The following is a 16,523-nucleotide window of genomic DNA, read 5'->3' on the forward strand; positions in this document are numbered from 1 at the left end:
AGATTAAAAATTTGGTATGACGTGCGTAAAAATGAGGTGTGGATTTGAATCACAAATTTGATTACTTTAGAGAATCAAAAAAGACTTTGACACCAGAGACTTTACTTTTTTGACTTGAAAATATCTCATCCCTATTCCCAGCCATGCTGTATGCTATGAAAGTCAAACGTTAGTACTACTTTTTTATGATAAAATTCAGTGACATTTAAAAAAAAAAGTTTTAAAAATAAATAAAATATCTAAAAAGCATTCATGATTTTTGTACATTTAATATATTATAACTCATATTTTAAATGCCATTAAATTTGGTGATGGGTACGTAATGACGTAATGAATGTTTAGGACTTGAAACTAAAAGTTTAGCACTTGAGAGTTGACTTAAGACTTGTATATTTTTGACTTTCAAAACACTTGACTTTGCTTGGTGCCACCTCTGGTGAAAACATATGTTACATATGGCATCCAAAGCCAACAAAGGTTTGTTTACAATTTTAAAAAAAAGTTATAGTAAATTAATTTTTGCACAGATGTAAATCCAACAGGAGTTAATTGTCACCACTTACAATAACAGCTGATTAATTAAAATTCATAATGTAAATAAACTGGAGATTAGTCTGCACCTGTGACTCACACCTGAGCCGCAGGTGCTTTCATTGACTGCTTTAAAACTGAAACCAAAAATGAAAGCAAACAAACTGATCAGACTTCTCCATTAATGAGGATTAATCGGCTTTTACTTCAGTCTCTGTAATGCAGTCTGAGTATCCTCTGCAGGACCAACACACACCTCCCCTCCCTTACACTCTTCCTCTTCGTCACGTATCACCCAGCCTTTGCACTTGACCAAATATAAACTAAGTTTCTTGGCGCTGGTACAGATTGAAATGGGGAGGAGTCTGACACACTGAGTTCAGTCCAGGACAGACTGAAGGACAAACAAGCAGGAAGGGGAAGACATAAAAAAACAAGCGACAACTCTGCAAGACAAAAAAGAATAATAAAGCATACTGAGAAGTACTGCCTGCGGTAGAACAGTAAGTTTTTTGCTTGATTTTCTTGTAATTTGATGACAGCAGGGTGGCTACAGCTCTCGATACACAGTAACACTTGCAGGCCCAGACTGCTGCTCTATATATATTGTTGGTTTGTAGAGGGCATTATAACAGATCACTTATTAATTCTGCAAATACTTAATAAATGGGAAATATATGATGTTTAAATGCCTCTGTAGAGGTTCTTTTTTAGTTATTTTGACATTATGTCTGGTGTAAAACTTGACATTTAAGGGGACATGTTATGATCATTTTCAGGTTCATATTTGTATTTTTGGTTTCTACTAGAACATATTCACATGCTTTAATGTTCAAAAACACATCATATTTTCTCAAACTGCCTGTCTGAATATACCTGTATTAACCTTTTTTCTACTAGCGCTACAGATAAGCGTCTGTCAGTTTAACCCCTCCCCCTGTTGAATAAGCCCAGTCTGCTCTGATTGGTTTATGAGAAAAATATACACAGCTTTGCAAAGGTAAATCACAAGCCGTAGGTGGAGATGCTCAGATGGGGGGCGGTATAATCTAAAGAGCCTGAAAGTGACATAGGAAGGGGAGCCACATCTGAATGGCTTGTTGATCATTTGTTTACTGATCCAGGCAGCCCTAAAAAAACTGACTGGAATGTCTTATTTTACAGTTTGTGGGTCAGGAGGCACTCCAGATACCCAAGTTTTTGGAGTGACTTTTTCATTTCCCCTTTAAAATAAAATATACTTCATTATTATGGTACATAATATTTTAAAAAAAAGAGAGAAAAAATATCTCTCACCCGGTATCAGAATTAGCTTACATGCTGGAACTACAGACAAACAAACAAACAGACTCAAATGAGAAAAAAAATTCTTACTTTCAGTGAGGAACCTTCTAAGGCAAGAACAGGCAGCAAGTAAATGCAGCAGTACAAAATGATAACAGAACATCACTTGATGAGCCTACAGGCACAATCTGTGTAGAGACAATGAAGCTATTGAATATACAACATTTTGAAAATCCCACACAATAAAATACACAAGTTTCTTGATGGTCTCTGTAGACACTTTGCCTTTAACTTGTAGTCTATCACACCCAGGACTACAATTCCCTTCATGTTTACCCACACAAGTTTGATTGATCGGAACAAGTGCTTTTAGGCTCATCAAGTGATGTTGTGCTAATCTTTTGTACTGCTGCATTCACTTGCTGTTGGTTCTTGCCTTGAAGAAGGTGTGCGGATGCTTTTTTAAATCGAGGCTGGTGCATGACATCAAAATAAGCAACTATTACTCAATCTTTTTCCCCTTTCTCCCTCAACAGATGTCTGTGTCCTCAGCTGCCTTGGCTGCTCAACGTGTGCTTGCTGCTGCGTCACATTCAAGCCATGAAGGAGGAGGTGAGTGCATCTTTATTTTCCTGTCTCTCTCAGACCAATAACAACCAAAATGCTCCAAAGCCTCTAGATTCAGAGCTTTTGCATGCAACTGCAGCTGAGTCACGTATAGTTGCAGCCTTTAGTTGAAGATTAACGGAGATATCTGCAGAGCTGGCAACCGTCCTGCACATTCATGCTCCTTGGCAAATGATCAGGAATTATATTTTATTGTTGATATGGACTCTGTAGAGTAGCAGCTGCTGTAACGTATTTTCTCACTGCCCTCATGTCTTGTTTAGTGCTTCAGTTATGTACTTTCACTGGTTTTGTTTTCCACAGCGAGGACCTGGAAGATTCTGACTGCTGTGTTGGCGATCCCTGGTGTTAGTGTGTGCATGGTAAACGCCTACTTGAAGGGTCAGGCACACTCGCATGAGCAGCCAGAATTTGTGGCATACCCTCACCTGCGCATCCGCACCAAGGTGAGTTGCAAACTGCCTGCACTGGGATTTACATCACACCATCCCTCTGCAAAAGAAGAGATAAAATGGGATGAATATCAGTGTATTTCCCCTGACTTTACTTGTGTTTGTCTCCTATCAGAAATTCCCCTGGGGTGATGGAAACCACTCTCTGTTCCACAACCCTCACACCAACCCTCTGCCCGATGGCTACGAGGGCTCCCATCACTGAGAGAATCAGTCACATTTATCAGCTGTGTTTCGCTGCTTATTTAAACCTCTAGTCTGCAGTTAACTTGGCTTGATTATACTTACTGAGGGGCCAAGCAACACCGCCATTGAGCGGTGCACCCAGACATGAATAAAACCAATCTGTGCTGTGTTACAATGAGTGTCATTTCTTTTGTTCAGTTCAGAGCACTGCTCACGTAACCAACCCTCAAGAAATCTAACTCTTTACATCTCATTAACTATCTTTTATAGTGCAGGGTTTTTTTTACACTATGGGTCAGCAAAGTCGTAGTTGTTCAAAGATTACTCATTTGAAAAGGCTAAAACAAGTCTAGTAATACTCTAGATTCTTTTTACTGTTAGAAAATCCCATGGAGACAAACTTAAATTACAATTTACTAAATCTGCCTTGCCATAGCTATGTTACAATATTGTTGTCTTGCCAATTACTTGATCAATCCAGCTTCTCAAATGTGATGAAAAACATTTGTTTCAGGCAGTCAGCGAGCCACACCATGGCACACGGTGACATGTTGCTTCATTACAATGAACACACATGCTGTTTCATTGTTTATACTACTTACAGGGGCATAGGCTTATTTTCAGGTTAATAATTATACTTTGTTTGCATGCTTTTACAGTTTTGGGCAAGTGGGCAATCTGATTTGTAGGTGGCACTAAATGAAAAGTCACAATTCATTCTCTTGACATCATGAATATCTCCAACAAGAAGAAACAGAAAGCAAGTGATTTTCCAACAATATATTCAGTGGCATAAATTTATATGGGACAGTTGGAATCTGTACACTGTATATCTGCTAATCCATATTATCTCTATGTACAAAATAAACAACTGGCTTCTAGACCAACCCTGATTATTCCAGTACTTCCAGCTACATGACATTTATCAAATGTGTTTCAGACTTTTTTTTTACTTAAAAAAAAAAAAAACACAACACAAATGTAAATTATTAAACAATGATGTCATGCTGGGACGGTTGGCAGCTCATATCAGATTACATCAAAACTAAATTGAAATGTATGCGTCCAGTTCATGAAAATAAATCAACGGTGATTGTGCTGTTGTTGCACTTGTACTTTCCAGACAGTTGATAAAATTAAAACAAAAGCAGCTTTTCCAGAAGCTTAAAACAAGCCCCACAGTCAACTCTCACTTCATCTGTGCCCTCTGGATTCAAACCCCTAAACTCTAGATTTCCCTCCTTGCTCAGCTCAGAGCTGCTGTGACCAGACTTAGCAGATCCTGTTTCAGAGTCTCTGTGCAGTCGGCTTCTCTGGCAAATCTGCGAAGGCAACTTGCAGCAAGGGAGGAGGAGAAGAAGGGCCGAGGACAGTCCTGACAGCCCAGCAGCAGGGACAGGCAGGCCCGACCCAGTGCAGGGTAGCTGTACCGCTGGGAAAACCAGTACACCTGTGGGAGGAGAGCAGCCAGAGCCCACCCTCCTCCACTAGCTGCTGAGGAAGAAACAGAGTCCTGAGCTGCTGATTTCAGATGCTGTCCTGAACTTTTTATCAAGTTCTTTGGTCTTAACCTCAACTCTTCTGTATTGAGCGATTTGTCCACCACTGATGCACCGCTTGATTTGGAAACTGTCGTCACACTTTTGATTGTCTTATGGTCCTTCAGTCCTCTGCTGGACTTTTGAACTGTTCCAGCACAAGAGGGTACATTTCTGTCTGTCTGGTGCAGGGGGCTGATTGGTTTCTTTGTCTTTCCTGGTAGATTTTCTCTTTGCACCTCACAACCAGACAGCTCTAACTCAGATGTTCGATTAGCCAGGTTCTCCTCAGCAGACTCGAGACATTCTTGGTCCATTTTTGATGCAGCTTTTCCAGCCTTGTCCACTTCAGGAGCTGATGCAGCTGGACTAGCAGCCCTGATGGAGCAGGAAAAGAGAAGAGACACACAGAGATTCTCCAAATCCCTCTGCAGCTCGGTCACCAAGAATCTGCACGCTCCAACCATCATCTCTCCTAAAGCTGTTTTCTGGAAACCAAAGTCTTCTGTTGAGTGATGCTCGCCCTCTTTTTCACAAATTCCCAGTCCTTCAAGAACCAATTTGTCCAGGATCTGACACTGTCCTCTCCTCTCTCCTTCATCACTCTTTGTTGTCGTCTCTGTGTCCTTGGGGAGGCGACATCCATGCAGGTAATGCAGCACTGGTAGCAGCATACCTGTGCTGACATCTTTGATGTGAATGGCTTCTTCTGCATTGCACTGAGCTTCTCCAAAGCCACCTCTCAACAGAGCCCAAAAGTATTCAGAGCTGACCCCGTCTGTGCCCTCACTCCTAGCCACAGCCTCCCTGTTAGCTCGGACCTGAGTCCCGTCATCCAGCAGCAGAAGAAGGTTAAACGTTGAGAGTCCATAGGGACAGGTTTCAGCCAGGCGAGGTCTTTTTGATGGAGGGGGTGAAGCTTCATCGTATTTACTGACTGACTGTGTTGTTACTGGATTTAGACGTTTTTTGTCATACTCCATTTTGATGCCACTCGTCAGGGAAGAAAGGCATCCAATCAGCAGGGAGGAGAACAGCGAGTGGAGCTGAGACGTCAGGCCTGACCGCGGCGAATTAAACCAGTCAGAAAGTAACTTCCCACATTCAGAGGGGTTGCCTTCATCCACATTATCGTCATCACAACCAAGAGGCTGCAGAGCCAAGAGCAGCCCGCCGCTGTCCAGAAGAAGTTTCTTCAACAGGGACTTGTTGCTGTTGGAGAAAAATATGTTTTTTAAAGCTCATGATCCCTTACAGACATTATTCTGGATTGTCTTTGTAAATACAAACCATTAAATGAGCGAATGGTATAATACAGAACCATTTACTTCATTGCACATAAAAAAATCTTGTTATTTATATATTCATCAGGATGTTTTTTAACCAATTTTGCACAATGACAATTAAGATTTTTAAGCTCACTAACACACAATCAAAGACACAAAGTGCATTTTATGAAATAACAGTCATTAGATGTACAGATTTCATCATTACTGAGGTCATTTTCATATTGATCCACAACTTACCTGCTGATCAATGGCAGGGACAGTGCACAGTTCATCTTGTCGGACTCAGAGCCTGACAGCATCACATGGGCAACAACCCCAGAGCCAAAACCAGACTCACACTGGACACGCAGATTATTAAGAAGAGCAAAACCTGCAGAGAAAGTCAGTGCACAATTACATGTTGCTCTTGTTCGAAATACAGAAAATGATACGATATTGTGTTTATTTATACGTGTTTTTAATGCCACAGCTATCCCTGGCTTCATATCAGTCAAATATACAAATTTTACATTTGGAAAAAAAAACGCACTGGTATCAGACCAGTAGCTGAGGAAAACTATCATACATGAGTCATAACCACCATATTTTGCTATCCTTATCATGTTGGACACTTAATAAAAATGAGACAATGCAGATTAAAAACAAGCTCTGTGGGTCAAGTATAAGCTGTTTTAAAGTTACTGTGTTGCAGATGAAAGATCATTATCTTACCAAGTTGTTTAACTTTGGCTTTTACTCGGTCCGTCTGCCTCTCCTCTCCCTCAAACTCTTCCCCTCTGTGGCAGAGATGGTGACGAATCAGTGCGACCGAGCCGGTCCGGACCAGCGCCTGCAAACAGTTTGGGTTGCAGCTCAGCCGGCAAAGCATTCGGAAGCACCTGCTGCTGGGGTCCTGGTGCTGGGTGAGGTAGTAGAGCAAGCCAGACATGACACTTGAGCTGATCAGAGCAGCACTTGGGTCGGTGGCGTGGGAGAAGCGGGACAGCAGCAGCAGGATGGGCGACTCTGGCGTCCAGGGCTCAGGGTGGTAGGGGTGGTGGTAAGCCATCGTGCGGGGCACAGAGGGAGGTGTATCAAGGGTGACTTTAGTCAAACACGCTGCTGAATGAGCACGCTGCCTCCTTCTGTGAGGGGAGGAGAACTTTGACGGCGAGACTGGCATTTGTGTTGTTTTAGTGGGAGAAGAGATCGTGGATGAACTGGTCTGGGTTTGGGGTGTGAGTGCACTGGAAGGCTCAGGACTAGAGGGAGGTGGATCAGTGTTTTTACATGAGGATGAGAGTTGTAGCTGGCCCGAAGAGGACATAGGGGAAGGCTGAGCAGCTTTTTTCGAAGTAGACGAGGCAGAAGGGTTACATGGAGAAGAGTTTTTTGGGGAGGAAAAGGGTTCTGGGTTTGGGGAGGAGGTCTGAGGGGATGAAGATGGAGGGATCTGAAGACTTCCCCATTCCCCTTCAACACCAGAGGAATCCAGCAGGTCCCCTTCTGAAGAGATCAAACCCTCCGACACCAACCAAGACCTGATAAGAGAGCAATAAATAGATAAACAACAGAAAGTAGCAATTGACAGGGATAATAGATGAACGTGCATTTCATCCTCCGTACCTGAGACTTAAAAAGCTTGATGAACATAGACCTTGCTCCTTTCCAGCTTCCTCCTTCTTGCAGCCCTCAGGTGGAGGAGGAAAGTCAAAGGACTCAAAACAAGACGAGGGCAGGAGCTCAGTGGGAGACATGTTGGAGGATAAGCTCACATCCATCTTCTCAGCAGACTGCTCCTCGCCTCTCGTAAGCTCAACCAGTCGTGCAACAAGCAGAGGGACCAGCCCCAACTCCTGCAGCTGTTCCATGGCAGATTCATCGAAAACAAAGTCTACACAGGCCAGGATGGCTAGTCGGGAGAGGGGGTGACTCTGATGGGCAGCCAGAAAGCCAATAAGCACCTCCAACCCACCGCTTTCCTTCACCTTCGCCCGGTTAACCGCCTCCTTGCAGCACAAGCACAGAGCCTTTAGGAAGACCCCAGATTTTAGTGGGTCCTTCTTGACCTCCTCAGTGAACTTCTGGATGACCCCCAGTGACCCCACGAGGGGGCGCAGACAGCCCTGGGAGCACAAGTTGGCCAGGGTTTTCAGTGCCAGCTCCTCAAAAGGTTTACCAGACTCCTCCGATGCCATGACGCCGAGCTGAGTGAGGACTCCAGAACGGGACACCTCCCTGGCACATTCAATACCGCAGCCCCGGGTCAGCTCATGGAGTGTCCTGAGCGCCGCCCGCCTCAGGGCCTGGGGATATTCTGGAGCAATGAGCGGGGCAAGAGAAGTTAAGGTCCCCTGGGTGAGCAGCAACAGGCGGTTAGAGGGCGTATCTGAGAGGTAGAGGAGAGCACGGGCGGCCGACTGAGCACACTCCAGTTTGGGACAGGGCTCTTTGAGGGGAGCAGCCGTGGGGGAGGATGGGCCAGAAGAAAGAGACACGCACAGGAGGAGCAGAGGAACACCACCTGTAGGAAATAACGTATGTTTTTTAATTAAATATCTCCACAACAACATTTCACAGATGATAATTATTAATTCCTAGAAGAGACTCTTAGGATTGCAGCATCAAAGCTGCCTAAAAAAGAAGTAAATTGACTAGAACATATGTGAGCAAGCTAGTAAACATCTTACAATTACACAAGCAATTAACCAATTAAAAGAGAATCAGTGACACAGTGTGATCCCTTCATGTTGGTAATGTGATAAGTACCAAACCATATACACCATAAAGTCTAAATATTTGAATATGTGCTGCTGCACACTCAGCTCTTTGAATGTAAAAACCATGCCACAAATAATAAAAAACATGTTCAAAGAGATAATCAACATCAAAACAATTACTACTTCTGCTGCTACTGCAAAAGTATAATTTCCACTCAAGTAGCATTCAAGCTGCATCTCATTTTAAATGCTTATAACTGCCAGCTAAAATTGATGCAGTGAGACATGATGACATTTAGGACTTACCAGCAGAGTGGATGAGTGCAGAGCTCTCCGGATCCATGGCCAAGTTTCCCAAAGCTCGGGCTGCTCGGTTCTGGACAGTCTCCAGGGCCACATTTTCCTTCAGGATCTCCACTATGATAATCAAGATTTTTTTTTAAAGATTACTGTCTTTTAATTGGGGAAAGTACCAAAGATTGTTAAATTCCTCATAGAAATGTAAATAACCACTTACCTACAATATTTATTCCATCAAGCTTACGAACCTATAGCAGAAGACATTTAAAATGTGAGCGGATTCAATGGTTGTTTTAAAAATTAGTGGTCATCACTTTCTCTATTATTACTTTTATCTCACCTCTACGCGTGTCTCCAGCTCAGTGCAGCAGTTTGCCAGGATGCTCAGAGCCAGGTCCAGGGTTTTCCTGGAGCACTCCGGGTGTTTGAGCAGGTCCAGCAGGGGTCGGAGACCACCCTGAGTTCTGAATCTGGTAATGCCAGCCTTGTCACCCTTGATGTGCTGCGTCCGGATGGCAACCAGGGCTCGCCACTGAGAGACCCTGGACCTCTTGTCGATTTCTCTGCCACCACCTGAGTCAGCCTTGCCATGCCCATGATGTTCAGCCCCTGATCCGGGTTTGGAGAGGTGAGCCAAGCACCAGGTCAAAGAAGACTCTGGTGACAATGGGTTCCCCTCTCTGGAGGGTGTTCGAGGTTGTTTCCAGTCACCTTGCACAGGTGATGCAGCCATGAGTCCTCTGCTTGGCAGGCTCTGGGTTCAATAATCTTGATTTTTCTCAGTTTAGACAGATGTTATACTCACTGTGGAGCATGACTGGAAACTTCCAGTGAAATACTGACAAATTAAACAACATGTCCTTTCAGTTGAAAAATGTTATCTTGTTTACTCAGCCTGTGAATATATGCTCTGAATGAGTTAGTCCATATTTAAAAAATAAAAATAAAAAGTTTCCGCAAAAATAACAATCTGGTGTGGTCAGGAAACTACAGATACCGTGGAAAAGGAAAGTTGTACCACCTGACGCCGCACTTGCTGCCGGGAAATGGAGTTCCAACAGCCTCGGTCCACTCCCTAAAAAACAGGCCTACATCGTGAGAAGGCCGAACAAGCGTTATTCTACGTGATGGACGTGTATTATCTCAATGTAACACATTTTTAAACATCAAATGACGGATTAAAGCTCTAATTTATCAATGTTTTGTTACCACTGGCCGAATAATTTTTGGGAAACAAAATGCAATCGCCTGTGTTAGCCGCTAACGCCATCTTTAGCCAAACAGCAAAACAGGGGCGGTCGAGGGAGGGAGCAGGGAGTGAGGAGGTGGGCCAGTTAGATATACGATGGGATTTGTAGTTCAAATATCGCCGCGTTTCAACTCTCCGTGTGCATTTCCTCTCGTTAAAAACTACATTACCCGCGACTGCGATGAAGAGCAGCTTGTACTGAGCAACTCGCAGCGTTTAGGGATTGTAGTTTATTTTGTCCACTAGAACCCCCCAAATCGCCTTTGTACCAACTGAAAAGAACTACACTTTCCAAGCTGCCAAGCGACGTTGTTATAGTCACCGTTTTACTCGATGCGAAAAAACACATCGGTGCCTTTGAGATGTTGTTAAACTCCACGATAGATACACACTTCTAATAAAAAACAAGCACGTTTTGGCCGTTTTTGTAATGTTTTAGCTCCATGGAGGTAATCGAGACAATTGTGATTCAAAGTACTGAAGTGGAAGGGAAGGAAACAGTCGAGTCTGGTGTGGTGGACGCCGATAAAACTAAAGCAGGTCAGTACATCCTGAAGTTAAACAGGTTTCATCCAGTCATCGCATGAAGCGAGGAGAGCCTGATGAGTGCGCAGTCTCTGCCTATTGCGGTGATTTATAGTCATAAACCGTGACCCATATCATGTCAGCTACATTAATAACAATTCCATTTCCTTTGATGACATATTACCTCAAAAAGGTGTTTTAATCAGACAAGATGTGTCAGATAAAATTAATGAACTTTAAAAAAAATCATGAGGCCATATGATTAATGACATAATACACATTTATTTTCCTCTCTAGAATTTATTTGGACTCTGCAGGCAACATGGCACCTTGTCAACACCAGACTGGAAATGGACCAGGCTTTTGACCAGCCAGTGTGCAAGAAAAAGAAACTTTGGGAGATGGTGGCAGAGAAAGTGAACGCCAAACTGAGGGAGTCAGAGGTCACAGACGTCACAGTGAAGGCGTACGAGTGTGACCTTAAGTGGAGGAACATGTTGGCCACGTACAGGAAGAACGCAGAGAGGGCCAAGAGGCTGGGGGCGACCAGCGTCCACTGGGAGTTCTTCAAGGCCATGCACGAGGTCCTGGGTAAGAGCCAGGAGGAGATCGAAGCCCAGCGGAGAGCCAAGCTCAGTGGGACGAAAGTGGGCAAGGCCATAGCAAGCAAGAGGTTCACTCCTATCCTCCCTACACCTCCTGCTACAGCTGCTCCCTGCACCGCCCGGCCTCCCCAGGACGTCCTACAGCTGTACATGGAGCTGCAGGAGAGGAAGATGAACATGTGGGCCCAGCAAAAAGCTCTAGAGGAGAGGAAGATAGAGGCTATTAACAACCTGGCTCAGGCCATCGCCAGCCTGGCCCAGAAGAACAGCACACAGGTGTCAAAGGATGGACAATAGACCGGAAGAGATGTTATTTGCTCTTACCAAAAACTTTTATGCCACTGCACGACACAGACTGTCTGAGTGTGTTTGTTATAATCGTTTTTAGATTGGTCAGGTGGGCACAGTTTTAAGAATAGTTTGGCCCGTCTGAACTCTGTAGACAGCAGATGTAGCAGTTCAAAAACAGGACATATGATGAGACATAAACTCACAAATCAGATTTTGTTTACACTGAAAGCAGATAACATGCTTTCTCAAAGTTGTCCTTTTCTGTTGATGCCCCAATTGATTTAATTATTTTTATACCTAAATATAAGAGTGGATTATGTTTGGCTGATGGTGCAGAAAAACTAAAACTACTCAGATATTATTAATACAGGCATTCTACCATCAGTGTACCACTTATTGATATCTAATATCGACCTATGCAAGAATAGAACATGTTATTTTTTTATGCGGGCCGTTGGAATTGAAAACATCACTATTATCAGTGTTCAAGGGAAGTTACACAGGAACACAGTTACACTAAAACACCTTTTCTGTAAAAACATAGATATTTATTATGATTATTCATATAAAGGAATTCATAGACAAGCTTAATGTTATAATAATCTACATTTCATCTTTAAATAATTTCTTTTGTTATCCACCAGTATTAACAACTTTACCATGTAATGCATTCCAATAAACAATCCTGCAATAAATACTACCTTATATTCTGTCCACTAACAGGCAGAGGACAGAATATTAAAAACATTATCTTTTGACTGTTTCATGTTTTTTTCCCCCACATATATTGTTATGATACTGATGGCTTATTGGACAGTTGCTGTGAGTGTATTTAGAACTATGAAACTGCACTGCCCTCCAGTGGTGACAGTGTGGAACTGCAGCATTCAATGTTTACACGGCTGATGGTTTTAATACCAGTATAATCAATAGAATATTAATAAAAGTAAATTCAATGTGGATGTGCCAAAAACTGCAGTACCTTAAATGACCACTTGAGGCTGGCTCCAAAAGTGAGTTAGTCCCCATAGATCCCCATGTTAATGAGGTGCATAAATATACAAATAATTTTACAGCAGAAATAAATGTTTACAATCTGGTATGGTTAGGGTTTACAACTTCCAACTTCATTTTTTTATTTGTAAAGTGTAAAACTAGGAAAATTGAAATCTCTTTGTCGAATATTATCATTATCTCTGTTATGATAAATCCTGGTAATAACTTTGGATTACTAAGATTTACTCTGGAAAACGGTATGTATCTGTTATCTGATACAATGAGAGAACCAGACAGTAGAAATTCTGTTAAAATAAACCTTTATATTAAAGAACTGTTTGTTTACATAGAGGAATACAAGTTTCCCATCAGACATCACATCACATGCTTCCAGATTCTACGTTTTTAAACAACAAATCTGCGATGGCGTCCCGTCTGTGTACACCCCCTTCATCTACCTCGCCCTCTTCCTCTCTGGTTGTGGCCTCCTCTGTGTCAACGTCTCCATGAACTTCTCTTCCCAAGTCCAAAAACACATTGTGCAACACACAGCAGGTCAGCACCACAGCTTTGGCTCGATCGTAGTGTCCAATATCCAGATATCTGAGTCTTTGAAATCTGGCTTTCAGGTTGGCTACTGCCTGATCCAGGATGTGAAAATGCTCCTCCAGCGTCTTGTTAAAAAGCTCCTCTCTTGGTCCGTGACTGCCTGAGAATTGAGTTAAAATCTGAGCAGTGAGCGGGTAGCCGGCTCTGGCCACGAGGCACGAGCCCGAGGGCATCAGTTCAGGATGCTCTTTGAGTTTGTCTCTCAGAGCGAGGCCTCCGTCCATGTCTGATCCTTTACTGATTCTGCAGTGTAGGAACTGGCCTTTACGGTCGCATGCAAGCTCCAGGTTTAGCCAGGAGTCGGGATGGGCCTCCTTCTTCATCCTCTTCACCTCAGGCACTGTGCTCTCCACATCATATTTCCCTATAGGCAGGCGGATAGGGATACGGGTGTGTCCCAACACTCCTAGGACCTCACAGACACTTTGCTGCTGCTCCTGCTCCTTCTCTGGGCTCCAAAGTGGATAAAGAACCTCTACAGCCTCCCTGCCTGAAAAATGGAGAGGAAATACCACCAACGTTATCATTTCAACCCCTTTATATACACTCAAATCACTGATAAAATCGTACTGAACATGTCCCACATACAACACTGAAGTCAACACACCGACTGGCCACTTGATGTGCCTCTCTTCCAGCGTGTTGACGCGCTCACAGAAAGAAAAGAAGATCCTATGGATGTTTCCTTTCTCCAGGTGGAAGCGACGGGACACAGAACGGTAGCTGACTCGCTCAGAAAGCAGAGTGAGAGATAGAAGGACAGTGTGGGAAAGGGACAGACGAGCCCGTCCGGCCATTCGAGCCCTGGATTTGGAGCTCTGAAGCAGTTCTGTGATGTACTGATGGGAGAAAAAAATGAAGAATGTTATGTTACAGTAAGCAACAACAGTAAGAAAGTAGATTCAGTTATTACACATATCATTTATTGCATTACAACTATATAAAACCACAAATGTTTGTCTTCTGCCTGTTTTTGGATTCAGTGATCGTCTATGAAGGTTGTTTTTATATTATTATTAATTGCATATCACATTTGCTCTTTAAATTTTGTTGAGACGATTCAACTTATTCTCGCAAAACCAAGCACATAATAATAATGGAGGTGAAGTCAACAAGTGGCATCCAGAATAAATATTGCTAAAAGACAATAATGGTAAATGTTTGGTCCCAAGTGAGACAAAAGGGTTCAGGTTTAATTTAAAGGTGAAGAAATATACATGCAAGTGTTTTTGCATCCGTATGCATATACTGTTGGCAACTTGGTGCAGCTCCAACCTTGGAAGGTATTTTATCTTCTACCTGTAGTCAGTGACAGTTCATTAATGCTATTTTTTCTCCTAACCTTTTTTTAAAATCCCACACTCACTCCATACATTTAGTTGCTATAGGGAAAGTGAACATTTTGTCCTTTTTGAGCTCTGACAGCTTCAGATGGCAAAACAAAACGCTCAACAAATACATGTCGTCACCCTGTTAAAATAGTCGCCTAACTCATTTTTTTGTCAAAATTGGGTTTTTTTTGCCTAAGTCATCTCCTCATGACGCCAGCCACCTATGGTAAAATCGCCTACATCCTCAGTTGATCAGATCGTGTGGTTTTACCCCTTTAAGATCATCACTTCTTTGACAATTTGTCACATTCATCGGCATCAGATAAGAACCCAGCAAAGAAGAGCTAGAGGGAGATTGTTTAGTTATCAGTGTTTTATTGTTGACATTAATATTGGTAACACTTTACTCTAAGGTGTCTACATAAGAGTGACATGAGCGTGTCATAAACATGACATGGGATGTGTCATGAACATTAATGATATTTTGAAGTAACAATAATGCTCATGATACTTGTCATGTCATGTTTCTGACAGGCTTATGTAGACACCTTCAAAATAAAGTGTTACCATATCTTGCTTAAGTTACAAAGGCATGTTCAAAAAAGTAATTTATTTCTCTTAAGTTACATAATTTACACAGTGTTATTACTATGCCAATAGCCATCCTTTGTTACATCCTTTTTGAGTGAAATGATCAATAAATGTCATATGTTACACTTTTGATTAAGTTTTTTGTGTTTCCTGCAAAACTTGAAAAAATTAGTTAGGCTATTATTTTAACAGGGTGACAGTGTGAGAATGTCCGAGAAGAGTTTATTTCCATTGTGCATTAATAAAATTATCGTAGCCCTTTTGACAGATGTATAAACTTATTTTCAGAACAGAAACAGGACCAGATCACCAGGAAAACTGGTACCTTCACTGCAGCCCCGTCCACAGTCTCAGGTTCCCGGGGTTCTGGCGCCTCTTCCTCCGGGGGGCTGCTGGATGTCGTCTGTAAAACTTGGGGCTGCACATTAGCCTGACTCTGCAGTAACTGAACGTGTATAGTGTGAGGAGGCTGAGTTTTAAATGTAGCTATCAGGTCAGCCTCCAGGATCTCCTCCACCGCCTGGTCCAGCCGCTGCTCCAGCTCGCCCGGGGACAGCGGCTGCCACTCCCGCTCCACCATGTCCAGCACGGACCTACCCGCCGATAAAACATACTCACTGACGTCCATCTGTAGCGTTGTGTGGTCGCTTAGTCCGCGTTAATTCAGATCTTATTTCTTCAGACATGGAGCAGAACAGCTGGGCTAACTACGTTGGTTGTAGATACATAGACATAACCCGCGGAGCTAGCGAAATGCTAAGCTAGCCAGACAGCTAGCTAACGTACGATTCGATACCTTCACGTGCCGTCGGAAGTTTGGACACTTTTAGAATAACGGTCACAATTTAGGTCAGTTTGCCAAGTGGTGTTTTATGAAATTCTATTTGACATTTTATTTCGATACTATACGGTAAACTTACCTTTTAATTTCGGAGACCAACTAATATATTGAAAGAGAAGTTCTCTATCAAAAATCCTAGGAATAAGCTTATGTTACTGTCACTTTAACTATGTTTTTGTTGGTGTTCGTATCTATCGGCATTGTTGTATATTTGTCTAATATACACCAATTTTAAAACTTTTTTTTACGAAAACAATTCAAACAGAAAACAATGCTTGGGTGTTTCGAAACATTTTCTTAAAAAAAAAACCTTTACAGTACTGGAAAGTACAGTACTGGTGTTTATTTCGCTATTTATTTTATATTGTTTTATTTTCTTCTATATATGTTTTCCGTTTTAAGAACAGATTGACAATGCAATACATTGAATGTACAATACTTTCTTTTTAGTTTTAAGTTTTTTTTTGTTTTTTTTTAAACAGCTTTCCGAGTACCCTTGCAAAGCCATATAGTCAGTCTGTTTTCATTCTTGCTTTAAAAAAAATACTATATCAGCTGTTTTTGTCTTTAGTATGGGAA

The 16,523-nt window shown here is 42.4% G+C and overlaps 4 protein-coding genes across 5 annotated transcripts; 2 read left to right on the forward strand and 2 right to left on the reverse strand.

Annotated features, from left to right (window-relative positions):
- The first annotated feature begins 878 nt into the window (after positions 1–878).
- LOC131983278 (cytochrome c oxidase subunit 6A, mitochondrial) lies at positions 879–3,255 on the forward strand. Of its 2 annotated transcripts, none has more exons than XM_059347979.1 (4): positions 879–1,034; positions 2,352–2,427; positions 2,746–2,888; positions 3,010–3,255. In XM_059347979.1, the coding sequence occupies exons 2-4, from the start codon at positions 2,352–2,354 to the stop codon at positions 3,097–3,099; spliced, it is 309 nt and encodes a 102-aa protein (XP_059203962.1). In that variant the 5' UTR covers positions 879–1,034; the 3' UTR covers positions 3,100–3,255. The 2 variants fall into 2 exon arrangements, with proteins under 2 accessions (XP_059203962.1, XP_059203963.1); XM_059347980.1 differs by lacking the exon at positions 879–1,034 and adding an exon at positions 2,162–2,261.
- A 590-nt stretch (positions 3,256–3,845) lies between these two features.
- Positions 3,846–9,989, reverse strand: armc5 (armadillo repeat containing 5). The gene is made up of 7 exons (XM_059347975.1): positions 9,247–9,989; positions 9,124–9,154; positions 8,913–9,023; positions 7,513–8,410; positions 6,619–7,427; positions 6,145–6,277; positions 3,846–5,830 (listed from the first exon to the last, which is right to left on the reverse strand). Exons 1-7 carry the CDS (start codon positions 9,637–9,639, stop codon positions 4,327–4,329), a joined length of 3,879 nt encoding a protein of 1,292 aa, XP_059203958.1. The 5' UTR covers positions 9,640–9,989; the 3' UTR covers positions 3,846–4,326.
- A 193-nt stretch (positions 9,990–10,182) lies between these two features.
- On the forward strand, positions 10,183–12,527 carry si:dkey-66i24.7 (uncharacterized). The gene is made up of 2 exons (XM_059347977.1): positions 10,183–10,695; positions 10,978–12,527. The coding sequence occupies exons 1-2, from the start codon at positions 10,599–10,601 to the stop codon at positions 11,580–11,582; spliced, it is 702 nt and encodes a 233-aa protein (XP_059203960.1). The 5' UTR covers positions 10,183–10,598; the 3' UTR covers positions 11,583–12,527.
- Positions 12,528–12,888: 361 nt separating this feature from the next.
- On the reverse strand, positions 12,889–16,253 carry LOC131983276 (putative nuclease HARBI1). Its single transcript, XM_059347976.1, has 3 exons — positions 15,429–16,253; positions 13,789–14,020; positions 12,889–13,671 (listed from the first exon to the last, which is right to left on the reverse strand). Exons 1-3 carry the CDS (start codon positions 15,729–15,731, stop codon positions 12,953–12,955), a joined length of 1,254 nt encoding a protein of 417 aa, XP_059203959.1. The 5' UTR covers positions 15,732–16,253; the 3' UTR covers positions 12,889–12,952.
- Between the last annotated feature and the right edge of the window lie 270 nt (positions 16,254–16,523).

Source organism: Centropristis striata, chromosome 13, assembly GCF_030273125.1.
Source record: "Centropristis striata isolate RG_2023a ecotype Rhode Island chromosome 13, C.striata_1.0, whole genome shotgun sequence".
Lineage (NCBI taxonomy): Eukaryota > Metazoa > Chordata > Actinopteri > Perciformes > Serranidae > Centropristis > Centropristis striata.

Bases quoted from the DNA above. Each gene is read 5' to 3' on its own strand.
- LOC131983278 (XM_059347979.1), top strand. From the start codon at position 2,352: ATGTCTGTGTCCTCAGCTGCCTTGGCTGCTCAACGTGTGCTTGCTGCT. The intron at 2,428-2,745 runs GTGAGTGCATCT...TGTTTTCCACAG, and splicing joins TTCAAGCCATGAAGGAGGAG to CGAGGACCTGGAAGATTCTG. The intron at 2,889-3,009 runs GTGAGTTGCAAA...GTCTCCTATCAG, and splicing joins ACCTGCGCATCCGCACCAAG to AAATTCCCCTGGGGTGATGG.
- armc5 (XM_059347975.1), bottom strand. From the start codon at position 9,639: ATGGCTGCATCACCTGTGCAAGGTGACTGGAAACAACCTCGAACACCC. The intron at 9,024-9,123 runs GTAAGTGGTTAT...TGATTATCATAG, and splicing joins TGATGGAATAAATATTGTAG to TGGAGATCCTGAAGGAAAAT. The intron at 6,278-6,618 runs GTAAGATAATGA...CTTTCTCTGCAG, and splicing joins AGCCAAAGTTAAACAACTTG to GTTTTGCTCTTCTTAATAAT.
- si:dkey-66i24.7 (XM_059347977.1), top strand. From the start codon at position 10,599: ATGGAGGTAATCGAGACAATTGTGATTCAAAGTACTGAAGTGGAAGGG. The intron at 10,696-10,977 runs GTCAGTACATCC...TTTCCTCTCTAG, and splicing joins CGCCGATAAAACTAAAGCAG to AATTTATTTGGACTCTGCAG.
- LOC131983276 (XM_059347976.1), bottom strand. From the start codon at position 15,731: ATGGACGTCAGTGAGTATGTTTTATCGGCGGGTAGGTCCGTGCTGGAC. The intron at 14,021-15,428 runs GTACCAGTTTTC...TTCTCCCATCAG, and splicing joins TGGACGGGGCTGCAGTGAAG to TACATCACAGAACTGCTTCA. The intron at 13,672-13,788 runs GTGTGTTGACTT...TCCATTTTTCAG, and splicing joins GCACATCAAGTGGCCAGTCG to GCAGGGAGGCTGTAGAGGTT.